This window comes from Xiphophorus maculatus, chromosome 13 (genome assembly GCF_002775205.1).
Source record: "Xiphophorus maculatus strain JP 163 A chromosome 13, X_maculatus-5.0-male, whole genome shotgun sequence".
NCBI lineage: Eukaryota > Metazoa > Chordata > Actinopteri > Cyprinodontiformes > Poeciliidae > Xiphophorus > Xiphophorus maculatus.
The window spans coordinates 22,049,831-22,075,941 of record NC_036455.1 but is presented as its reverse complement, the minus strand read 5'-3'; the positions used below and the strand labels follow the sequence as shown (position 1 = coordinate 22,075,941).

The window sequence follows — 26,111 nt, the reverse complement described above, 5'->3', positions numbered from 1 at the left end:
CTTTTAGGTGTCCAACCCCAACCCCAAAATCTTTGGAGCTATATCATCCATTTCCTTGGTCATTAAATTAACCATTGGCCGTCACCTTCCACCTCCTGACCTCTGAACTATGACACACCGGTTCTCTTCCTCCAGGCCCAACTGTTGCCTCAGGTCACTTATAGTCTCCTAAAGCAGAGCAACAGATGATGTCACTTATTGAAAATATTCACATCTCCTAAAATTAAAAATGGACTTAAACATGTTGAGCTGTTCACATCTACTGGCAAATGTGGTGCTTGATGGTGAGTTCTGCACAAGAAAATGCATTTAGGCAGGTCAAATAGAAACCAGTGAATTCTTGCATGGAACATTGTTACATCTCAACTCAGTGCTGCACAACTGCTCCTCACTCAACTGCTGCATATTAAAATAGTTTAAAGTTTAGGAAAACAAAACAACCTTTTGGATTTTTGTTCAGAGAGGTTCTTCTGTCATCTAGAACAACAAAGAGACGTTCAGAAATAGAAAATACACTGAATTAACTACTTTTTAATCTGCAGGTTGAGTAAGGAACTGGCAAGGTAAAAGTAGTTTGACTTGCTCATCAGTGGATCAAATAAGTACATTTTCTGCATTTACAACTGTGTATGCAAGTAGTTCAAAGTCTAAACTTACATTTTTAATAAAACAAATCACTTTTTTAAAATACAGTTTGCTTTATTACGTTGAGTTTTGTGGTTGGAGTTTAGGAAAATACTGTTGCTGTTAAAAAAAAGACTGTTGCTGCATTGAAATATGTGCCGACTATGTGCTGTTTGTGGACACTGTCCCCGAGTGGTTAAAATACAGCACTGCACCTTTGGAGGGATGGGTTTCACTAGGACTTGTTTTCAGAACTGCCACAAAAACTAATTATTGAAAACTTTTGAAAATGTTTAGGAGTGTTAAATATTGAGCTGATGTATTTTTCTTTTCGTTTTTATTGATGCTGTTTCAAAAGCAAGTCTGACATAATGCATCTATAAGCTCTCAGACAGATTAATCAGAGAGTTTCTTTTCTTTTCTTTGTTCCAGCATTCTGAAAAGTCCAAATACTTGATCTAGATTTACAGAAACAAAAGCCACAACCAGCTCATCACATGCCTTTCCCCTCATAAATCATAAAACGTGGGAGTAAAGTCTACTCTTTATATCTTGGTTGTGTGTCTTATGTGAATGAGAGTTTGATTCTGTTAGGATAAAGTGAAGTAATGCAAGATCCAAGAAATATGAGAGATGAGCGACTCTTTCATTTGTGTGAATCTGGACATTAAACGAATGGACAGCTTTTTGTGTGCACTGCGCTCTATTGTCCATGCAGGAGGCAGAGGGCTTATATTTCTTCTGTTGCTGCAGTGTGGCTTGGCTCAGACTCTGTCAGCTATAAAACAGGTACAAATGCCAAAAACAACATTATTTATCTCTGTTGCAGCTATCAATATTTTTCAAAGGTCCTTTTCTTCACCTCTTTATGTCAAGTTTCTGTTCATTCTTGTATGAGAGGCAGTTTAAAGTGTAGCTCAGCTTCAAGAAGGCCCTCCAGGTCAATAGATTATGTATTAAGATCAGGTTTGTGTTGCATTCCCTGGTGAACCAAATAATCCAACTGGAAAGTTTTAGTTTGTTCTGTCAGAAGAAATATAGGAGATCTAAAGTTTTCTGTCAGTTTTGCTAAATTGTACATAAGGAGAAAAATTAGTTTTGTTTTCAGGGTTTAGTTGAATCTAAAATACTTAGGTAAAGTGGCTGAAAAACAAATCCAGAACCTCACTTCTATATCACCGTGCTGACATATGATGTTTGATGCTATGTTTGATTTTAGGTGGGATCTGCAGATCTTGTCTTTGTTGTTTTATTTCTAGAGCTAGTCCATAATCTGATGGATTTTTTGGTGCAAAAATACAAATCTATAAAAATAGGTCTTAATAGTGGCTTTCCTGTTTTAGAAATGTATCTATGTAAATAAGTAATAACCTGGGGTGTTTTTTGTGTGGCTACTTTGGGGAAAAAAAACCAAAACATTAAAAACTGCAATTGGCTAAAGTTCCAGTGAGTCCAAAACCAAATTCTGCTCAGTTTGTAAGACCATTGCCAGCTCTGAAAGCCGTCTGGTTTATAGTATTTATTATCAATTAACCTAAAGTTCCACCATAATAATTTTTAAACAAACACAAAACAATATTTTTTTCAGAATGCATAAATTATAGTTTATGAGTAATGAGAAAATCATACTTTGGGAAGTTGGCCTCATTGGATTAACGAGCCCTTCTCTATGTATTTTAAGAAAAAAGACACAACCAAACAAAAAAACCAACATAAAAACACTTATGACAATAACTTTTTACACCTAAGTCTGGGTCAAAAGTTGTTTATTTTAAAAGGTGCATTTTTGAAGTGATACAAGACAACATTTATATTATATTTACATTTCATTGTAAAATGGGGGCAGTAACAATAGGTATTTACTTTGTTCATCTTTTAATAAAAAATATACCAGTTTGAGAATTACTAGATGGTGAAATTACTTCAACATACACTATTGCAATAATGTTTTCTTCTTGTTATATGAACATTGTATACATAAACAAATTATGATGCACTAAAATTAGAGCAAAACAAATTCCTACACAAAGTAGGTGCATGTAAGCAAATATATAAGCCATAAAAAGATATCTGCGTATGAGTCAGAGGGCCGAGTGCAAATCTTAGTACAAATCCCTTAGATTGTTTCAGTTATTGTTTGACTCTATGCGTACAGAACTTGCCAAACAGTATATAGATTTGAATTATTCCTACAATGAAACAATGTATTTCTGTTATCAAGTCTAACTTCATAAGTAGTGTTGTTTTCTATTTAGGTCAGTCATGATTAGCGATGCTTTCTGCGTCATCGTCTTCTAGCCAATGGCGCAGCGACGTCCTGAGACGACGCTCCAAAGACGTAAACCTTGCCAACATGGCGACGCTCCGAAGAGAGTACAGAGGTTTGGAGTAACGACCGCTTTCTAGCTGCGAAAAATAACCTCAACGCCGGCTAATACGATGTGGTGGGGTTAGCCGGAGCCACGACGCGCACAGCTTTTTTTAAGAACATGTTTGCAGAGGTAAGCTGGCGCCGGTGAAACTAGGGCGTGTGTCGTTACGGTAGTTTGTTTTTAAGCGGTGTATATGGCTGGTTAGCTCGGAGCGGCTAGCGCCTCGGCGTCAGTCCCCCCGCAGGTAAACACAGAGCCCGGACAGACATAGAGAGGACGGCACGCTGGGCTTCCAGAGAGGCTGTCAGCTATAAGTGGTTGTCAACCACGGATTACACAAATAACACTGCGATAATACAAAAGGCTTAAGATTTCCGTCCTGTCAAAACTGCGCTGGAATTAGATGGACACAGGCATTGTCGGTAATATGCGTTTAGATTATGTTTAAGGTCCTTCTTCAGCAAATTTCTACGTTTCTACAGCTGACACAGGTGAGCTAGGCGTTAGCAGTGTTGCAGTTCTTGGGAAGCTGATAAGAAAGTCAGTTTGTTGCTGAACAAACTATAATACATATGTAGTCGGGAAATTATTGTTGTTCGTTTATCTTGGGGGGGGGGGGGGGGGGGGATGCTTGCATCATTGGAATCCATTAAAATGTATTTATTAGTCAAAAACAAATGGCCTAAAACAGAGAATGTCTTGAAATGTTTCAAGTGACTTGAGTGAGTTGTTGTTCAGTAAGTGTCGAGATTTTCTGCCTGACGTGTAATTACATGTGTTTTGCTGCAATTCTCACATGATCCGCACACGTTCTTTATCAGGGAGATACCAGGAAAAACAACACTCAGGTTATGGCATGTGCAGATATTCAAACCAATTCAGTCCTTTCTGTATCTGTATGAATAAGTTAGGTGTTAAACTTTTATCTCCAAGGCTTAGATGTTGCAGACATAGTTTTGTCAGTGGCTTTTTACAGCTGGCTAAACCTCATTAAGCCGTCTTAATCAAAAGCTTGCTCGACATTGAGGCCAGTTTGCTGTCACATCAGGCCTACTTTTCAAATGGCAGGCCTGCTTTTCTCCTAATTTAAGGTTGGGTAGCCTGCTAGACAAGCTGGACACTTCCAAGGAGGAAAAGGCCTGATCAGACCTGTTTTTATGTATTCACAAGAGTGGCTGTGCCATGCAGAAGCTAAATGTGGGTGATGTGTTTAGGCAAGGGTGAGATTTTCACGGTATAAGCGTAACAAGTAAATATTCAGACATTTAGATTAAAATGTGTAACATAATCAAATTTTTTTAGTTGCTTTTTTTTCTTGTTTGTTGTAGCTTGCCAAATAAACTTTTTAAAAGCACAATAAGACATAGTAAGTTTAATGTCAGTAATATGCGTTTTGGTTTCCCGTCCATCCAGAAATTTTTTGCAACTGAAAATCTGTTTCAGATAATCCAAATTGTCTCTCTTATATGTCAGTGAAAAAACAGTAGGCTTCTTTCAGCCAGCTGACCGGCAGCAACAAGTGGTAGAGAAATAGCTCTTTGCTCTACATTTACTTTATGTGGCCTGTCATTAGATAGACTTTAAACTACAGCAGCAAGATGATGGAAACTTTTTACAATTTTGAGACATTAACTTTTAAAACCTTAATGCCTCTTACCATATGCCAAAATAAAACTTGTCACTTGGCAAGGACAAGTCAGATAAGTGCTTACAATTTGTGTCATTATGCAATTATTTTTATCTAACACATAAAAGCTATAATTTCCCAACAGCTGCTGTAACTAATTCATTATTGCAGTTATAATAAAATTATTTGTAACATTTATTTGAACAAAGCAAAAATGTAGAATTAACAACCACTACTTTTTGTAATAATTTGCAAATAAATGTTCTTGCTGTGGAGACTGCCATCGATTTTTGAAAAACATCACGGGGACCAGATAGAACAAAATGGACATGAAATATAGTTCAGAAAATATCTCGCTTTCTGTCTGTAATGCATTTACAAGTACTGGTTTAAAAAAAACTTTCTTTCTATATAAGGAAAGAAAATGTGCATTTCTCTTATTTAATATACATTAAATAATTTAATGTACATACACACTCATAAAAGTGTACAGGCCACTTTTATGAGGTATATACAATTAATTTGTAATTGTTGATGTTTTTCAGCTCAAGTTAAGAAAAGATTGTGGATTAAGTATGGGGAATCTACCAGTTTTTATCGCTGAAATAAAAGCTTAACTGAAAATGTGTAGCTTAGACTGACACTAAAGCTTTGATGTAGACCTTAATAAGCTGTCACAGCTGACTCATTGACAGCTTCCACCTAAACCACTAAAACCACATAACTTATAACATTTAAAGCGTTGTGAAACTTTATCAAAAATCCTAACAAAATCTTTTGCATTAGTGTACTGATGGTCTGAAAGTTCTCATTTTGAGGCCCCGCGGCAAACAATGGGGTCACATAATTTATCTAAGACGTGTGTTGGTGCTACAGTGTTGTGTTTGAAGAGTTTAATGATGCTGTGAGCTTTATGAGTTTGTCTCTCCTCTGTGGTCTCTTAAAGACCCCAAACTGCCTGCTGAGGCACATAATAATAATAAAAAAACATAAATAACACCATCTTCTCTATATTTCTTTATTTACACTATACCTTGGCCTAACATATTATTCCCTTACAGAAGTGCGTAACCGGTATATCTATCATTCTTGTCTTTAGAATCTCTTCCCTCATGCAGAAAGCTGTGCCGTGGGCTTTCTTTTGGTCCAGACAGTTGTCGGTCTGTAACTGATGTTGTTCATTACATTGATTTATTGAGCTGCAGAACAAGAACCTGCTCCAACTAGTTTATGTGTTTTTATTTATTTAGTACATTTTCTTTCAGCTGCCTCCTGCTACTGATTGTCAACCAGATAAATGTTTGAATTCTTTTATGGCCATCCTTGCAGGTTGCTCATTTAGTTTTTAAAACCAAGTTCAGTGATATGTTTCAATGGCTAATGCGAATTGTTATTTTTTTTTACCTTCAAAAGAACCCATGCTTTTTAATTTTAAGTTAGAGCTGGATAGGAATATCTATTTGTTGTACTAGTTGTTAGCATGTCACATTCTTGGACTGTATTCAATCATTTCACTTTCAAAGTCGCACACATCTGTCTACCTGGATACATTTTTGGAGTAAAGCCAGTCTGAGTCCTGCTTTTCCTGAGGTTCTGTCATTTCTATTCTTATTCAGCGACTTAGTTGTGAAACATTTGAGGATCTGAAGATACATCTTTTGATGCACCTTCTGTTCGAGTGTGTGAGAACATTGTCTGCAATTGAGTGCTGAAGTTTATCCGTAGGTCTACCTCTGTTATAGCTTCTTAAAGCTGATTACAACTTCAACTGTTCTTGAAAGTCTTCTACTGCTTTTAGGAGTGTGGTGATTATTCTAGAAACCTGTTTGTGATTTAAGACACGAATGTTGGACATGAAACACTAGCTCCTTCAGTCTCTGCTTTGACTTATCGCAAAGGTGTTGTATTGGGTTGAGGTCAGGACTTTGTGCAAAGTTAGAAGCATTAAGTTGCCCTGAATGTTTTGCTATGGTGACATATTGAATTCCTTTTTCTGCACCTAGTAGGGTGAGTCCAACTCCTTAAAAACCGACCTACACCATAATCCTCTCTGCATCAAACTTTGTTCATGACATAATAGTCAGTTAAGTGCCAAATCTCGACTCATCCAATTGATTACCAGACATGCTTAATTACCCCAGTGCAGACAACTCCACCTCACTAGTGCACTGGCAACATGCTTTCCACCACTGAATCCTACACTTCAGTGATGTAAGGCTTGAATGGAGACCCATACTTGGCCATTGATGCCCATTTTATGAAGCTCTGATTGGAGCATCATGGGATGCAATGTCAAACTGGTTATTAAAAACATTGCTCTATTCACATCCAGTTAGGTAGAATCCATATCGAAATTCAGTTCATATAATTCAAATACAATTGGACCATATCATCATATTCAAATGGAAACCATAAAAATACCTTTGAGGATAAAAACCTGGCACCAGTTGCCTGAAGAGAAGCAATTCTGTGGGAGATGAAAGTGACATTCAGTGATGAATCACAGATCTACTTTTGGCGAGGAGATGAGATGAGTTAGGGACTTTTTTTGGCGCAGGATGAATAATGCACGTAAAAAAACTGGTTAAAGGAAACATTTCCAAACACACTGATGGAGATGGGTGTTTCTTCTCCAGTAATAGCAGTCGTTGCATCAGTTGCATTTGCGTGAGTGTTGAAATAATTTTAAAAGAATAGTATGTAATTATAAAAAAATAAGTACATTTTCAGGGGTCAAATCGATTTTGCCAAAGATTAGAGTTTGTTCTACAGAAAAGATGCTTCACCTAAATGACAAGACCAGTAAACAGTCTGGACATCGACCTGTTTAAAGATTTGTGGTGGAAATTGAATAGACACTACTAGTCTATGGCAATATTCTGTGTTGCGTAGCAGATATGTCAACAGCTACATGGGAGAATTGGAACCTGACTGACAAAGATTATTGTTAAATGTTTGGAAAATTCAAGGTATTGTTAAAAAACATCTTTAAGAGAAAACGAGTACTGATATTATGTCATTCATTTATTAGTTCTATACTTTTTCCTTTATTTTATTTTAAAAATACGTCACATTTTTCCAGTGTATTATATAATGAGCTGTTAAAGAACAATGTTAAGCATGTCTAGAGTTTCATATATTTTGCCTGATGCTATACTGTTTTTTGTTTTTTTTTCTGGTCACTTTCAGATGATGAAATACCCTGCTGGAGATTATTAGCTGGCCTGTACAGAAAAAAAGACTTTTAAAGCTGAAGAATTCAGTTAGATTTTATCAAAGCTGTTGCAAGTAAAAGTATTACAGCCCCACAGTTTAGTCATAAATGTGTTGTTCCTTTGCAATATGAGGAAATCATCTACTGTTCATGTTCAACTAAGTTTTTTACGTTGCAGATTGACAAGACATTTACAGCTAAATGGAACATTTTCAAAAAGAGTTAAACATTTAAAAAGTTATCAGAATATTTGTAAAACAATTTTCAGTTTTCGTGTCAGCAGGATCGTAAAACTGTCTTGTTTTCTTTAAGAAATGCACCATCATTGGTGATTTTTTTTTTCTTTTGAGACTATGAAGTGTTGTGAGGGTTGTTTTTGGGTCACACCAACATAAGTGTGACAGTCACCCTGTCACACTTCTTCCTCTTGAGCACTACCTGAAGCTTTTCCACAGGCAGAGTTTGGTGACCTAAGACAACCTTTAACCCAGTCACTGGTCAGAGTTACAGCTATTTGTAGACTCACACGAGTCGCATAAATAGAAATCCGCCATAAAATAGACAGTCTTTTACGTGTATCTATTTATGTACAAATATAAATGGATGGGTTTGAATTTACACCGCATGAATTACAAAGTAGTCCTGAGATAGTAATTAGAGCATTGGAATTCCAATAATTAGTTAATTTAAATTGTTAAATTACCACATGGTATTCATTTGCAAATGGCTGTTTTGCTTTATTCTTTTAAATTTGTAGTTATAGAAAATGACAATATTCATGACATTATTATATAAGTTAATGTAATTTTGATTTAATGATATAATGAGAATTTTTTGCAGTTATTATGAGAAACTTTGTTCATACTGCATATCTACTGCATATCTCCAATGAAATATTCTGTCGCTTTTGTGTGTGTGTGTTTTTAAACATGGGTTGCGTTAGGATTTGGCCTGATGTTGTGTTTTGTGTGTGTGTGTGTGTGTCCTGATGGGCCCTGGGTGTTAATCTCCGGAACAGGTGCTTCATGTTTAAAACCTTGTGTAAGCTTTAATGACTCAGGAGTGTCAGCTACCGTCTCTGCCGTCAGAGTCCAGCCTCCTCGCTCAGTCTCGTCTCTCAACACTTCTGACGTTTCAGTGTTGATCAAAGCCACGGAGCTGATTTCTATTTGATTTTATAATTTTAAAAAAAAGTGCAGAGGAAAACATGGCCAACATGTACTCAGTGTCAAGTCAATCATTTTAAATAGCACCTTTAGTTGCAATTTTAACAGAAAGTATTTTGGGGGTTGTCTCTATCACTTTTGTACATTTATGCCTCTTCTTTATTTTTTCTAAATAATTCAAGCACAGTCAGATATGATGGAGAGCATTTGTAATTATCAATTATCAAGCTGTGCCACAGAAATTGTATCAGTTATGTCGGGAATTTGACTGGGCCATTACAACACACGAATCTGCTTTGATTTCACACATTCTGTTATTATTTTTGTAAAACAATGCTCACATCCATATACAGAAGGAGGAAAACAGATGCTACTTTGTTGGAGAAACCCCCCAAAAATCTGGCAAACATCACCATATTTGGTCTAAGCATTTCTTTGGAATGTTGTTCACCGATAATTTGCTAGCGCTAGCTGGCTTCCTCGTGCTCTGAAAACCTTATTATTAAGGTTTTGTTAGCTTCCCACAACGCTGTGGTTCTATCTGCAAAGAATCAGTCGTCAGCTTTGCTGTTTCAGGTTAATGTGGCCAACAGTTGATTTAAAGGTCTTTTTAGGAAAAGGAACAGCAGATAATTGTGCTTTACTTTTTTGAATAACATTTTTCTGTATTATTTGAAGCAGACTCTTTGAATTTGGCTTCTGATTGGCTGTTCAGAAAAATCCATATGATCATGTATTTAAATAAGAGAAGAGTGCCACACTGACCTCCCTCCAAGATGACCTATATTACAACTGCAGTATTTCCTTTTTGTAGGTGCTCATTGACATTGTTGGAGGACAAAACCTACCTTGTCATATCAGTGTGATATATGGATTGGTTGTGGATTGTTTTCTTTATCAGCATCCCCAAAAATTGTGTCAGTCTGTGTTCATTCTTGTCAAGTTTGTTGAAAATATGCCAAAATGTTGGGCTGCTGATGGTTGTTGGAACATTATAAAGTCGTGTGAATATACGAACTAGTCAGCATCTGTCACATCTGATGACAAAGCAGCATCTTTCTGCTTCCTGCATCAATTCCGGTTTTTGCTCAAACATTCTAATACTTGAAGGTTAAAACAATCGGTCCTGTTATCTGTAGTATAAACATTATGTAGAAACAAGCACAGAATGTAGTTGACACAGGAACAAACAGTGGCGTATCGCTGAGCTGTTAACTGCCCTGGCTGTTATCCAGACATTTTGTTCACAACCGTTTCATTTAGTCTAATTATAATAAATGACGTTGAACAATAATCATTCTCAGTGGATTCCTGTTAGATTTGTAGTGATAAAGGACAGAGTTGAAGAGCTTGCTTTTAGTACCACTTCCTGTTGGCTTATGTGTCGGTTTAAAAAAAATGTCAGATTAAGATACTGAACTTTGAAAATATAGATCAGTACAGAAAGTGCTGCTAAAAATCTACTAAACGTTCATCTCACATAATACTCTGTTACAACATACCATTGTACGCTGCTCAGTCCTCTCCACCTTCTCTTTGTTGTGGCCCATACGTGTACTGCTGCACCTCCTCATGTGTTCATACGGCAGTAATAGATTTCTCTCAGTGGCTCCCGGTCTGACTTGGAGAAAATCAATGCTGTGCTTCTCCTCTTAAAGCTTTATGGCAGAAAGCCCTTTGGGTGGAAGTGTTTACAGCTGGGTTTTTTTCCCACTTTGCCTCTACCCCTGTTGGTGATCATAAGCACTTGTTTATCTATTTCCGTGTCCTTCTCAAATGTTTGTTCACTTGTTCTTAAACTAATATTCTAGCTAGCATCAAAATATTTTTCTTTGCTACAAAATAACGCAAGATATTGAAAAGAGGTTCATAGTATTTAGATGAGGCCTTTGAATGTAGAGATGTGACTTTTTTGCCCAAATAAATTGCACACATAGACATATTTGACTCTAATTTTATGGCTATTGCCTATTCAATCACTTTGACCAATGGATCCATAAAGAACAATTATGTAAAAGTGAAGTCTGAGTCAATGGTTGCTTTTGGTTTCATAGACTACTGGAGCCCTTAATGCTACATATCTCATGTCTGAAAGGCCTTTTGTTTTATAAAGGGACTTGGCATCCAGCTGAAATGTGGATTTCAGGCTTGCTTAACCTCCTTGACCACTCCCAGAAGGGAAGTATTATTGTGGATGTGCTGCTTGGACAAGAGAGAGATATTTTTATTTTATTCTTGTAGTTTTCCCTTTCCATTGAGGTTCATCTTACAAGTTCATTTGGTTTTTTTCTAAATGGCGCCAACAGTGTGGCTAACAATGTGGGGTAGCTTGCTCATGTCTTCATTTCAGGACCCTGCGCTCTGTTTAAGATGATCAAAGTTTGTTGCAAGTTATAAATGCTTCAAATAGCATTGCATTGCGTTACTTGAGACATAATTGTAATGTCTTTGGTCAGTCTTATTTCTCTTCCCAGCTTTGTTCTCTGTGACTTTATGACTTGTGATGCAGCCAGTAGTCTTAACGAGTTTAAACACAAAGTTTTGACTCATCTCATTTTTATTCCAGTCTTTTTGTACAAAACAAAACAAAATATATGTCCAGAATTGTTGAATTTCCAGTAAAATATCTTGACATCTTGACAAATATCTTGACTTGGGTGCTGTGATGGTGCTGGGGCAAAGCACGATCCACGTATTGAGTCCTTAGTCCTCGTGGCAGTGACAGGTTTGATTCCGGGCCTGGCAACATTTACTGATGTCTTCCCCCTCTCTGATTTTCCTGTTTCCTGTCAAACTACTTTCAAATAAAGGCCACCTTAGCCAACAAAACCTCTAATAAAAAAAAACAAATATCTTGACATCCAGCAGCACTCTCTTCTGTTAATTTATGTTGTGAAATTTATTATATGCCTAGTAAATACATTCCAATCCAGATCACCCTGTTTCTAAAGAAGGTAGTATTCCTTCAGGACGGAGATATTTTCAGCCATAGTGCATAGCAGCAATTTATCTGGCCCGTGGTTCTAAATGTGACACAGTTGGCAGCTTATATTATGTGTGTCATTCGACGAGCCATAGCTGACTTCCAGAACAATGGGGTCAGTGGCCTGAGGAAGCTGCGTGTACTCCTGTAGGGTCCATCAGCCTAGCTTCTTATCTAGAAAATGTAGGTCAGGTTAAGATCATCGCCACTGATCGTCATGTCGGGCAGTGACTCTGTGTGGCTTCACACTCAGACAGAGAGAGAAAGTCTTTGCAGGTTAAAATTTTGCAGGTATTTTACTTTCCGGCGAGTCAACGCCAGTCCAAGCAAGTGTCTGTCCTTTAGGTCACAGGATAAAGGATATATAACAATATCCTGTGATCACGTGTCTCCCAAGGTTAACTTAAAAAAAAAAAAAGCAGCTATGTTTACTGGTGTCAAAGTTTTGTTTCATGTGCTAGGTACTCCAACAATCCCAAGGAGTGATATCCTTGAGCAAGTGGAAAAGATATTGGTTAAAAACCAGAACTTTGTTTCCTGGAATGACAATAACAGGAAAACCATTGGAAGTCACACACCTAATCACATGTTGTTGTTGTTGTTGTTTTGTTTTTTTGTCTGCTGCTCCCTAACAGTACAAACAATACAAATTCTCATACACAGTAAATAGAAATATAAACTTTTTATCACCTTTTTCTTGATAAGTTTAAATATTTGTTGAAGTATTCAGAAAGTGTCTGCAGCTCACTTTGATCCCAATCAAACAAGAGAGGACTTGTCTGCTCGAAAACCGTCTCGTTTTAATAAACAGAACAAGGTCAGCAATCATATCATCCAGGAGATAGATTGAAATATCTTGACATCACATGTTTTGAGATTTTCCGCTAAATTAGAAAAGGTGCAAATCAATTCTAAATATTACATAGCATTTGTGTGAAACAAATGCTATGCCTAAGAAAGTATGCATGAATGAGTCATCAGTTATTGAAGGAAATTGAGTAAAAGTCACATTTTCCTTCCACAGAAAAAACAACTTAAGCAATTATGTTGGGTCATGTGATTGTTAAAGATATAACTTCAAAACTCTTCCTCTATAAGCACAATACTTCAAAACAATGTTTGGTGTCAGTCAATTCCTTCAGCGAGTCATGATTGGTTTGAATGTTCACTCTTTTATATGAAGCTGTGAAGACTGGATTAAACAGGGGTCTCCAGAATGTGATTGGAAACAGCCTGATTTGGTTTCTTGCCTATTTAAGCACAAGCAAGTGGAACGTATTAATATTTTTTGTTCCTTTCTGTCTTCTAGGCCAGTCTGTCCGTCTGGGGATGGGGGGGTCTTGGAGTTGTGCTGTTCTTTGTAACCTTTGGACCTTTTGCCATATTCTACCTGGCCTTCTATATCTTTTGCTTCATTGGAGGGTGAGTTACGTGACCTGAATTCTGCTTTTAAACTTGGCAGAAAGTCTCCCTAACATGTTTTTCTTTGTTTTTGTTTTTCTTGCCTCTGTTGATTTCTGTTTTTCAGTGGCTTTGCAGTCACTTTGCTTTATGGAAAGATAAACTCAGAGAAACACCTGGAAAAATGCGAACACTCTTATTTGCCACCCACACAAATTGGTATACCCAAGGTAAGAACATACCATAAACACACCCGCATTCATATTTTAACCTCTCCTGAACAAACACATCAATCACTCATTAATCAAATTGTTTTGCTGATAAGGCAGGCTGGCCACTTACTTCCTCTCACCTCTCTCGTTTTGGCTTGCTGACTCTTTCAGACACTGGATGACATGAAACTGGAGGTAAGGCCAATAAAGATTGACAGGAGACTGACTGGATCCAGTTTCATTGATGAGCCACTACAACAGGTGTGTTGTATTCTTTCTTTGTAATTCCAGCACCACATCCTGTTAATTTGGCACCTGTGTTTGTTTTGTTTCCTCTTTATACTTTTTCGCGATAACGGTAATGAAACCCGTAACTGTGAGAGCGACAATAGACTGAGGAGTCATACGGACGGATGATAAACGCCACAGGGCGTTGTTGGGGAAAGCTTTCACACCCGTTGTTTAAATCAAATCTGAACTTGTTTAAAGGCCTTGGGAGAAGGGGCGTGGCCATCAAACAATTGTTACGTATTGTTATTTGTCTTTCAGTAATATTTAAGCTAGTATTCTGAAGCCCTGAGGTCAACACTTGGTCAACCATTGTCTCGTCTTGATGAGCAAAGTGAGCAGTTTGTTTGAATTACCTAAGCAGGAAATGTTGCCTATCTAACTTCAAAATAAGAGTCTCAAACACGCATAAGAGGATTTCAGGATGAAATCACACTGCTTCTTATTTGTGACATAACAATCTCTTACACTTTACCAGACGAAGTCTAATTAAAGTATATGTGTAAAACTAATGATAAGAACAACAAACTAAAGTAGTTGAATTCATAACTCATAGTGATGCAGCTGCAGCCTGACGAGATAGCTTACATTAGATGAGCATTCATTTGATTTTGGGGACAAAAAGGTTTACATGAATATGCAAACTTTGCAGAAAGATCCAAAGTTGGGATTTAACTCAGGATGTTCTTGCTTTTTTTTTTAATCATTGTTAGCATCTTATTCAGTATATTAGGAAAAGAGCTGATCCTATTAAAACATGATGAAAAGGGGAAGTGGAGCATTCAGTTTTGTTTCACGAAAGCAATTAGTAACATGTGCCTCCAGCAAAAAGTAGTGACTGTTGCACTGCTGACGCATTTTCAGTCTGCTGGTGATTACCTTTGTAAATATAGCAGTGCAGATGGGAAAACTGAACTAAGCAGTTTCTTTTTGGTCATTTTCTCACTTCTTTTCGTTTTTGTATACTGTCGTGTGGTTGTAATACTTGGATTTTGGAAACAAAATTACAGCATGTTGTCCTCAGTCTGTCTCTGACAAGTGCAGACACAGCAGTTAGTGATGGTCAGATGACAATGACTGGACTATCAATGTATCGCTGGGCCCTCCTCCTCCTCGCCCCTGGGAATGCATGCCTGGCAATTTCAGCTGCATGTGAACCTTGAGTTAAATGCAGCCAACTGCATGCATGTAAATGCAGTTATCTATTTTGTGTCACTTTTTTTTTATAAAGCGCACTTTCTGTGAGAAATCCTGCCCTCTCTGTGCTTCAAAGAGTTGTTAAGTTGGCCATAATTACCAAGTTGTCTAGTCAATCTGCTTAATACCTTTTTAGTTTATGTAAGAGTCTTCTAAAGATAGCATAAACAGAATTAGTATATAAATGAATGGTATTGGTATCTGTGTGCACCTCTTGAATCCTCCATTTTTTATTTATTTTTTGTTTGTTTTGTAGGTGATCCAGTTTGCGCTGAGAGACTATATCCAGTACTGGTATTACACTCTGAGTGAAGACGAGTCCTTTTTGCTGGAGATCAGACAAACTCTACAGAATGCCCTCATCCAGTTCTCCACGCGGTATATGGCGCACGTTTGCTGTCTTTCTTAAGGCTGTATTTAAAAATGGTATTTAACATACCTGTGTGTTTTGTATCTGAAGGTCCAAAGAGGTGGACTGGCAGCCTTACTTCACCACCCGCCTGGTGGACGACTTCGCCACCCATTTACGTGTCTTTAGAAAAGCCCAGGATCGCCTCGCCGACAGAGAGGACAAGCAGAGTACGGACACACGATCATACCGACTTCCTGTTTTACTCATTTACTGTGTCTACAGTGGCCTGCCAAATGTATTCACACCCTTTTAACCTTTCCCTTTTTCAAAACTTTATACATAATTGGGAAGTAGAAAGAAAATGGGCTTTTATTTCTCAATAAATACAAATCTGAAAAGTGTTTCTTCTATTTGATGCAAGTGATCGTCAGTTTTTAAGTGAAGCTACAGATTCTCGATTTGATTTTGTTATGGACTTTGACTAGATCATTCTAATGCACCAATGCAATACATATGCAAGGCACTGTTAATATAAGAAGAATCCAAGAGGCGAATTTAGTGGTTAGTAATAAGAGGAACCTCTTCACAGGAGACATAACGGATGAGCTGGTTGACTCATTTTTTGAGGCTGAAGTGGAGATGGAAAGAAAAATTTGTAGAGACGTAGTTTGCACATCCCACCGCGATGAAGAAGGTAAGCGAACTTAAGCCAAACTCTCTCTGAAGGAGTTTTGTCACTGATTATGAATAAATTTCAGGGTTTAATGGCTTTATTTAACATTTTGTGTGTGTGTGTGTGTGTGTGTGTGTACGTTTTCAGGTTTTCTTCGAGACTTGTGTGAGTTGCTTCTGTATTTGTTACTACCTCCTGGAGATTTCCACAACAAAAGCATGAGATACTTCCTGAGGGTGAGTTTACACGTGGATGTTATCTAGTCTTAAATGCAAATTGAAGAGAAGAAAGGCAAAATTGTAGTCACAGATCGAATCAGCAACTTGTGCTGGTCATGCTGAATAAGGTGTGATTCTACAATGTCTGTGCGGTGGCATTTTTGTAGTGTAATTTCCTGATTATTCAAGAAAATCCTCTCTTATTTAGGAGGTGCTAGCATACGGAGTGCTGCTTCCTCTGATCAATCAACTGAGTGACCCGGACTATATTAACCAGTTTGTCATCTGGATGGTGAGCACACAAACCAAGACACAATCTGAAAACCAGTTTAATTTAGTGCTTCAATCGGAATAAATCCCTTGATGTAACATTTCTGCTTCTAGATTCGGGACTCAAGCTGCAACTATGAAGCCTTCATGAACATCTTGAAGTTGACAGACAAGCCGGCCGAGCTGGAAGCTGTTAAAGACAAGGTGCTGGAGGAGCTGCTGTATCTCCGCTCACTGGACACAGCTGGAGATGGTGGGTTCTCAAGAGACTCCTGATTAACTCGTCACACCAATTAAACGAACAAATGAATAAAAATAATGTTGGCTAAGTTACATCGGTTGCTTGGTTCTTCTGTTTCTTCCTCTTTAGACATCAATGTGATCAAAAACCAGATTAACAGTCTTCTGTTTGTGAAGAAGGTGTGTGAGACCAGGATCCAGAGACTACAGTCCGGAAAGGTGGGAGACTGCACCACAGATTCATCTACATCCAGTACTTTGCAAAAATGTTCACACCCCTTAAATATTTGTGCATATTTTCACATTACAACTGCAAACATCAGTGGAAAGTATGTAATTCTGAAGTGGGAGAAAAATTAACATCCATTAGTCATGCTTTCAACAAATCTGGCTGTGATAGAAGTCAGAAGATGTCAGAATTTGCAGCTTGCCACAAGCTTTGCCTGGAACACAGCAAACCTGTAGTAGAAGCTGCTTCAATCAAAGTAGACCAAAGTTGAACTTTTTACTCAAAACTACCACTACACTTCATCCTAAAGTTAGGGACGGGAATTTATTGTATTGTTTACCATTTATCGTGATAAATTTCTTGTCATGAAAAGAATTTTTATTTATGGTTGTCACCATAAATTCCAAGTAATGTTTGTATTTTCGGAGTTGTCAGTTTTACCATTTTCTCCACTGTGTGTTCAATGAAAACATCAATAAATATAAATACATTTCGTAATATGAGTATATGCAGCTAATGTGTGCAGGTTAGTGGTGCAAGTCACACTTATTCATTTGACTGGTGTCTCAATGAGGATATTACAAATGGGAATGTTTTTCAAGAGTAGTACCGTATTTTTCGGAATATAAACCGCTACTTTTTTCCCACACTTTGAACCATGCGGCTTGTGGTCCGGTGCAGCTTTTCTGTGGATTTCTGTGGATTTTCTTTAACTTAGCAGGAAGTGAATTGTTTAAGTCAAAATTAGGAATCACAAAAGAAAGCGCTAGTTTTCATTTAGAACAAGCGCATGCTAGCAGCAGGCACGACGGAGAAATGTTTTCAAACTCATACCCCCTCATCATGGAAACAACAGGAAGAAGTTCATATGATGCAGCTTTTAAGTTGAAGGCTATCGATCTGGTAGTACAGATCGATAGCCGCTGCACGTAAGCTCGGCACGAACGAATCCATGGTTCGGCGTTGGAGAGGCCGAATTAACGCCGTCCTTAATAGCAGATTTATTAAGGACCCAGCCCTCTGTGGAAAACTGAGAGTGGCGGAGATATCAGCAGTTTATAGCCCGGTGCAGTTTATATATGTACTTTTCCAGTTTTTAAAAAAAAAACTTTGTGGGTGCAGCTTATAGTGAGGTGCTCTCTATAGTCCGGAAAATACGGTATTTATGTTTGCGAGGCTACACAACAGAAATAGTTCTTATTGTCACCTTTATCGTTATCACAATAACAACAAAAATATTGTGATAAAACTTTAAGTCCAAGTCGCCCAGCCCTAACCTGAACACATACTATACCCAGAGTGAAACATGGGGAGGCAGGTTCATGGTATAGTGATGTTTTTCTTCAGCTAAATACAAGTCAATCTGCTGAAAAAGAAGCATTTTTATTCTACTTCATAGTAACACACTACTTTGTGTCTATCAAATTAAGTTTCAGTTAAAATTCATTAAGGTTTGTGGTTGTAATGTGACAATGTGAATAACTTAAGAGTATGAAGTAACGTTTTGCTGTTGTATTTTGGTCTCTATGTACTGTAGTGTGCGTCATCAGTTTTGCTCATCCTGTCTCTCTCTCATGTAGGAGGTCGATGCCTTGAAGCTGGCAGCCAGTTTTGGCAAGCTGTGCGTTATCCCACTGGATCACATCCTCGTCCACAACATAGCGCTGCAGTTCTTCATGGGTAACTGCATCACTCGGTCGCTAATGTTCACTGTGGTTAATCCAGAACACTTCTGATAATCATCCTTATAATCCTTGATTTATCCCAGTTTTTAATGTCGTAAGTCCAGCCTGCTCCCTCCTGACCTCACCACAGACGTTAAGAGCTTACACCGCTTACAGATCAGATTACGATCACATGTCCATGTGTGCAGGGAGTCGAGCCAAGTCTCATTAGATCTCGTTTGGAGCAGAGCCACAGACCAAAACACGGCAGCTTAAATGTGTTGCTGTGGTACTCATGTTCAGGCACTATTGTAATTGAAGATCAATCGCAGAACCGCGCCATTCAGACAAAGCTATACCCGTCCTTTCACGCAGACTTCATGCAGGCAGCGGGGGCTCAGGCGGAGCTGTTCTTTTGGCTCACTGTGGAGGGATACAGGGTGACGGCTCAGCAGCAGCTGGAGGTGATGCAGAGCTGGCAGAAAGATGGCAAGAAGCAGCCGGGGGCCACCAAGGGCCTGCTGAAGGCGGCTGCACTGGGGGTCTATGAGCAGTACCTTTCTGACAAGGTAGGAAGTACATGCATATTTCATGCATGTTTTCGCCACGTCAAGCATTTTCTATTGGCTTCATCTAAAAAAATAGAAAGAGGAACACATTTTGAACTCATTGTTCTGATTTTAATAAAACATAATCTGCTCCAACAGGCGTCTCCCAGGGTACAGGTGGACAAGGAGTTGGTAACAAATCTGGGAGAGAAGCTGCAGAAAGAAGACCCCACGCCTGAAATATTTGATGAAGTTCAGAGAAAAGTACTGAAGTGTTGCATCTTATTTCCACAGGCTGGCTTTTACAACCGTCTTCCACCTGCTAACATTTTGTCGACCACGCCACAGGTCTATGAATTGATGCTACGTGATGAGCGCTTCTACCCGTCCTTCAAGCAGAGTCCCCTGTACGTCCGCATGCTGGCAGAGCTGGACATGCTGAAAGAGCCAAGTTACAGAGGATCTGATGATGGTGATGGAGAGTCCTTCAACGGCTCGCCTACAGGAAGCCTAAACCTGGTAAGTAGCATGATTCCCCTTCTGTTTGGGTTTCATTTTAATTGGTAATGTTAGAGGTTAAATAAATTTTGAATTAGATAGTCCAAAAAGGAAAAAAATTAAGGAAAAATATTTGACTCTGTGCTTTTGTTTTACCCATGTGATTTTTCAGTTATGCATTCATAATCGAGATACATCAATAAGGCTGTAATTATTATCAAAACATAAATATCAATATCCTTTTCAATGGAAGATCCTGTGACAAACAAAGTGAACTGATCTGACAGCTGAGAAGGGAAATCACACTTTTATTGTACAGGTTGTCCACATTTAGTCTTAAATTTATGTATCTAAAATTAAGGGATTAAAATGTCTTCAATTAACTTAATGCAATTTGGCCTTTAATATGTTAATCACAGGTCTTAAATTTTGTCTTGACAGGAGTATTTAATCTCATATTCTATGTAATATGTTTTGCGGCACTTTTCTGTTAGGCTAAAGTTTGAGTCACACTCCGATATCTTCATTGCGTTTTTGTCTGAGACTCTAGACAGTTGAAGTAACTCAATGCTAACATACTCTTGGTAGCTAGCCAGCTTTTTTGCATCTATCCTGGGTAAGTGCAACTAGCACATTTTTGATTTAGGCTTTAAATTTAATTCATAATGGTCGTTGGAAGTCTTAAATTTGAGTTGATGAAACTTGCAGGAAACTCTATTGTATGCATCATCGCCCATTAAAAAGAGTGACAACCAAATCCAGATGTTTAATTTATTTAAGAATCACTCAATAGATGTGCTCTATTTTATTGCTGTAGTTGATAGAGATGAACATGGAGTTTTGTTTTTGTTGGTTTGTTGCTCTGGTAGTTTATAATGCCATGTGTATAATTTCAGTCACTGGATGACCTCAGCAACTCCTGCCATGATGAATTCCTGCAGCTACATGCCTTCATATCTGACACGGGTATGTCCGCTAACTTCTCATAATGCAGCTTTGTTGTTCTTGGAGTTGATGTTACTTTGTAGCAGTTTTGGAAATATGCATTTTCGACGATTGAGGAATAAAACTTGCGTGTGGATGTTTTCAGATGCATCTTATCTTTCATGCAGAATGATGTGTGACTGTCCAGTTGAATCCTCTAAGCTCCTTCTAGCTTCTCCCTGCATTTTCTCTAAACATTTCACCTCCAAGTTCTGTTCTTCTCCATGTTTATCTCACTTTATGCTGTGCCAGTATTCTTTATTTCTCTCATTCCATTACCTTCAATGGTTTTTTTTTTGTTCTTCCCCTTTTTCCTTCCTTCTCTCTCCATTACTTTTTCTCCACACATTTTTCTCTTCTTTCTTTCGCCTGCTTTCCTCTCCCACTTTTTACACCTTTTTTTTGCCCACTACTTTCTCTTCCTTTCATCAACCCTGCCTTCATCTTCCAACTCCTCTTATTTGGGATGTTTTCCCGGACGGAGTAGCTGATTCTTTTCTTCCTGGCTTCTGGGGTGCCGCAGGGGTTTGCAACGATCATGGTAAGACCTACGCACTTTACGCCATCACCGTGATAAGACGCAACCCAGACGGCAGCGAGGACTCCTGGAAGACATACCGCCGCTACTCAGACTTCCATGACTTCCATATGAGAATAACAGAGCAGGTGATTAAAATGGATCGCTGCAGTGTTTCAAATGTTCAACTGCAACCTTTAAACTTTTTTTTTTCTTTACACAAATGTGGTGAATGGTGTTTTAGTTTGAGAACCTGACGTCGATCCTCAAGCTTCCAGGAAAGAAAACCTTCAACAATATGGACAGAGACTTCTTGGAGAAGAGAAAAAAAGACCTCAATGCTTACCTTCAGGTAATTATTAGGGGTCCTGTGCTGTTTGGAAAAGTCTGGAAATAGAGGATAGTATTTTCCAGATGTGTCTAAGTATGAAAAAGAAAATAAGAGAATGAAAAAGTGTTTCTTATTCCTAATTTTAATTTTTTGTCCATAGTATTTCCTTTCCTTTTTTGTTCAATGCCTCAGTATCTTTCTTCTGTTCTACACCTGTCCTTTCCTTCCCTCTATCCTTCCCTCCTTGTATCCTATTTCTCTCATACGTCAATTTGTTCCTCATGTTCTTCCCTCCATTTTTTTCTTCTTGTGACCTCCCTTCCTTCCATATCTACTTCCTACTCATCCAACCAAATTTAGAAAAATTTGACACTTTTATTTTAAAAATATATAGGAACTCTGAATTGCGGACTATGTCAGTACTCTTTAGTTTCTATTTATATTGTTGTGTGTAAAGGGGTGTTTCTGTGTGTGTGTTTCAGTTGCTGCTAAACGCAGAGATTGTGAAGGCCTGTCCAACTTTGATTCCCTACGTCTATGACTTCCTAGAAAACAAGGCCTACAGCAAGGGCAAAGGAGAGTTTGCACGAAAGGTCTCTAGAATTTTTCACATGAAAATGATTTCTTCTGTGTTATTTAATCTCAAAAACATTGTGCATTGTCTGGCTCTCTAACACTAAATGTAAGGGTTGTGTTTTTGGTGATTCGTCTTCAGATAGACACATTTGTGAATCCTTTGCGGAGCTCCATGAGGAACATGTCCAATGCAGTGAAATCCCTGCCAGACAGCCTGGCTGAGGGAATGAATAAAGTCTCTGACAACATGGGCCGCATGTCAGAAAGACTTGGTCAGGACATCAAACAGAACATATTTAAGGTCAGTAAGATGCTTATTAAGTAAAATATATCATCTGTTCTTATTTTTTAAGTTTCCAAAGGTGTTAAATTTGTTTTAAAAAAAGGAAGGAATATAAGCAAAAGGGAGTGATTTGTTTTCTAAGACAGTAGTTAACAGACCTGTGGTGAGCCTAGTTTGCCTGTATTTTACCACTAGTGACAAAAACTATCCTTCAAAACTGGCAACTTTTGGGTATGTTTTGACTCCTGCTCCTGTTCTGACCAGTATTGTTACTGTGAAGTGTGCTTATTTTCTCTCCAAAAGTCTATTGCTAGAATGACTCCATGTTACTCGTACCTAACTGCCTTATCTGTAATCTAGCTGTAAAAAACATTATTTTGAGGACAACACCACTGAAACTCTGTAATTCCGTCCACTGTTGGTTTTCTCACAATGTCACTTAGTTTTCTAACCTTAGCCTTTTTTTCTTTTTAAAGGTGCCTCCACTTCTTCCAAAATCCGACATCGACCCAGAACACTGTCGAGTCTCTGCTCAGCTGGACGACAATGTGAGTCTACAGCTGCTCCGTTTCTATTTGACCCTGGGGTTTTTTTTTTTTTAAAGATTTCAGTTAAAACAGTAAGAGCTTTCCCCCGCCTGTCCAGGTGGACGATAACATCCCTCTGCGAGTCATGCTGCTCCTAATGGACGAGGTGTTTGATCTCAAAGAGAAAAACCAGTGGCTGCGCAGGAACATTAAGAACCTGCTGCAGCAGCTCATCAGAGCCACTTACGGCGACACGATCAACAGGTCAGAGATTCGCCCAACCTTCAAAGAAATGATAAGACATAATCAACTCCCTAAAGAGTCCAGTTGTAACACCTTTTCTTTTGTTTGTGAAGGAAAATTGTGGATCATGTCGACTATATGACCTCTCCAGAACAGGTGGCGGAATATGTGAAAAAGTTCAGGTAGCCATTTTATTCCTGATTTGTCCGATTTTCTTTAAGAGGAATTTTGGGTAACTGAGTGTTTCCCTTCCTGCTCAGGGATTCCTACTGGCCTAATGGGATTCTAGCCGAGACCCCACCGCGCCGGGACAAGTGCATCCGCATGAGGACGCGAGTCGCTGCCAAGACCAGCCTGCTTGGCATCATGCCAGGTGAACACTACAAATCAATTTTCACACTCTTCTGATTTCCTCTTCATATATAGTACCTTGTAAAAAAATATATATATATATTAACACCCTAGTGTCAAGCCTCTACCGTCTACCTTTGGGTCTCAGCCCACCGCTGACGACCACAGCGTATCTCTCTTTTTGCCCTCAGACGAGCTGAAGCACATCATCGGAGCGGACACCACCAGGAAGGGCATCCTCCGCGTCTTCGACATGTTTCAGTACCAGCCCATGAACCGGCGCCTAGTCTACGTGTTCCTGGAGGGCTTCCTGGAGACCATGTTCCCCCAGTACAAATTCCCCGAGCTGTTCGTCAAGCTGCACTCCCGTTCGCCGCGCATTCAAAGATACAGCCAGAAACTCCAGTGCTCCTCGCTGAAGAGGTGACAGGAAAGCACGGGCGGCGTCGGGACACGGGCCGGCGACAGACGCGCAGAGACTCCAGAGCCGGAAGTGGGGGTGTGTGTGCATGAGTGAGTGAGTGTGTGGTGAGGAAGGGAGGTGTTACGCGTGTGATCGCTACCCTTCACCTGCCCTCACACACTCCTATCGTGGGGGGAAAACACTCCTGATCGTTTCCGCTGACACGGAAACCGATGAATGAGCAGCTCTGAAAGACACGTTCTAACACAAATTATATCATTTGCACCAAGAGGCTGAACATGACAGTCTTCTCTTTTAGTTTCTATATCTTTTTCTTGGTTTTTGGGTTTTTGTTGTTTTTTTTTGGACTTTTTACTTTTGTTAAGCTTTACGTTAGCCAGCCAATGCTGCTTTCTTGTGGTTTAGACGAGCAGATTATAAAATACTGCGATGTTTTTAGACTACAGGACTTAATAGTGCAGACCCACACCTTGCCTTACTTTCCCGCTTCAGTCCTCTTATGTTGTGGAGCCACAGAGCTGTAATCATGCATACCACCACGCAGTCGACACATGAGCTGCAGAAGCACATATTCTTGTTTTCACTCCAACCAAGCAAATGTCAGAAGCACTGGGTTAAACGGGCACAGTCCTGCAAATGTGAGCGAACAAGAAAGAGTCGGAACGTTTTGCTCGCTTTTTTTTTTTCCCTGCCATTAGTTTTCCTTCTCTCCACGGATGGGCCACATCCCCTTTAATGCAACTGTCATAGCCTGTGACAACCAAAGCTCATGCTGTTTGTTTGCGTGTGTGTGCTCGCTTCTTACTGCTGATCATGCAAAGAAAGAAACCTTTAACAAGCTAAAAGGTGAGGGAAATGTATGTTCCGGTCGGCGTAGGTTTCTGCGTAAGTGTGTGTGTGTTGAGCTGAGAGACGCACCCGTCTTCAGTCAGAAACTGTGCCAGTGTGAGCGAGTGAACCAGCCTTAAATCCATAAATATATATATATATACACACACAGTGTATACTGACCAAGAGATGCACGGCAGAGGGAGCTCTCCATCACGTGATCGGACTTTATGAGAAAATCAAAAGGAGAGACGGAGATATTATCACTTTTATTCTGAGAGAAAAAAAAAAAAATCTTTTGATTTGGTGCAATATATTTTTGTGTAATGCATGTGCATTTTGATTCACGGTGTACTGAAAATGGTCATTCGTAATCTTTTTATTAGGAGAAATCATCAAGACGTCGTCTTAACCCCGACAACTTAACATTCCGTTGTTGTAAAATGTTTATTTTACAGACTTGTTTTATAAGTCTGAGGTTTTTGTTTTGTTTTTTAAGTGTGCAGAATATGTCCACATATCCCATGCTCGCTATCACAGAGTATCTGCCGTGGGTGTCGATAAAGTTAGTAATCGGTGATCGATCAGCTCCTGCACTACAGCTAGTTCAGAGGTGGTCTCGAACTGCTTCTTTTTAACCTCCTAAATGGTGTTTCATGCGTACAAGACTGTCATGCTGAGCGCAGAGATCTTCTGACCCGACTGCCTCCACTGCCTGTTTTGTGTGAAGCCCCTCCCGCCAACCCGCTAAAATCAGGTCCAGCAAAATCACATAAGAGACTGTGGCCAATAGAATCATTGCTAATTAGCACTCACTGTAGCAACTGTGGAAGACCGGGCAAGCCCCGGTGGACTCTGATTGGCTGGAGCAAGAAGGATGTGAGGCGTCTCTTCAAGGGAGGGGGATGTCACCTTTAGCTTTCTGCTCAACTCTCCATGCAGGAAGTGGTTTTTTTTGTTGTTTTTTTTTTTTTAACCCACAGCATATATGAATCTATGATACAGAAAATGAGTGCATATCTGTGTACATTATGTGTTAATAGTGTGCCTAAATGTACTGTCAACTCTATTTTCATATTTTTCTTTATCCAAGAAGAAAAGAAAAAATCCATCGGAACGTCATGATCATTTTACGTGACTCAAAAGCGCTTTGGGATTTTAGGGAGTGTTTTGGCATCGTACTCAAAAACTTCTCCTGGTGAGCGCTTGTGCTCAGATCAGTATAACACTAATAAAAGGTAACTCAGACTAAAGGAGCCATATTTCCTTTT

At 38.9% G+C, this 26,111-nt stretch overlaps 1 protein-coding gene across 2 annotated transcripts; it reads left to right on the top strand.

The window, feature by feature from the left end:
• The first annotated feature begins 1,303 nt into the window (after positions 1 to 1,303).
• snx13 (sorting nexin 13) lies at positions 1,304 to 26,102 on the top strand. Of its 2 annotated transcripts, none has more exons than XM_023345007.1 (25): positions 1,304 to 1,413; positions 13,296 to 13,408; positions 13,515 to 13,617; positions 13,771 to 13,860; positions 15,341 to 15,462; positions 15,545 to 15,663; positions 16,026 to 16,130; positions 16,257 to 16,345; positions 16,536 to 16,619; positions 16,712 to 16,850; positions 16,968 to 17,056; positions 18,647 to 18,746; positions 19,106 to 19,299; positions 19,438 to 19,542; positions 19,627 to 19,797; positions 20,673 to 20,742; positions 21,284 to 21,426; positions 21,522 to 21,629; positions 22,091 to 22,201; positions 22,324 to 22,485; positions 22,944 to 23,015; positions 23,113 to 23,258; positions 23,351 to 23,419; positions 23,498 to 23,610; positions 23,780 to 26,102. In XM_023345007.1, the coding sequence occupies exons 4-25, from the start codon at positions 13,783 to 13,785 to the stop codon at positions 24,013 to 24,015; spliced, it is 2,625 nt and encodes an 874-aa protein (XP_023200775.1). In that variant the 5' UTR covers positions 1,304 to 1,413; positions 13,296 to 13,408; positions 13,515 to 13,617; positions 13,771 to 13,782; the 3' UTR covers positions 24,016 to 26,102. The 2 variants fall into 2 exon arrangements, with proteins under 2 accessions (XP_023200775.1, XP_023200776.1); XM_023345008.1 differs by lacking the exon at positions 1,304 to 1,413 and adding an exon at positions 2,961 to 3,125.
• Positions 26,103 to 26,111: the final 9 nt, after the last annotated feature.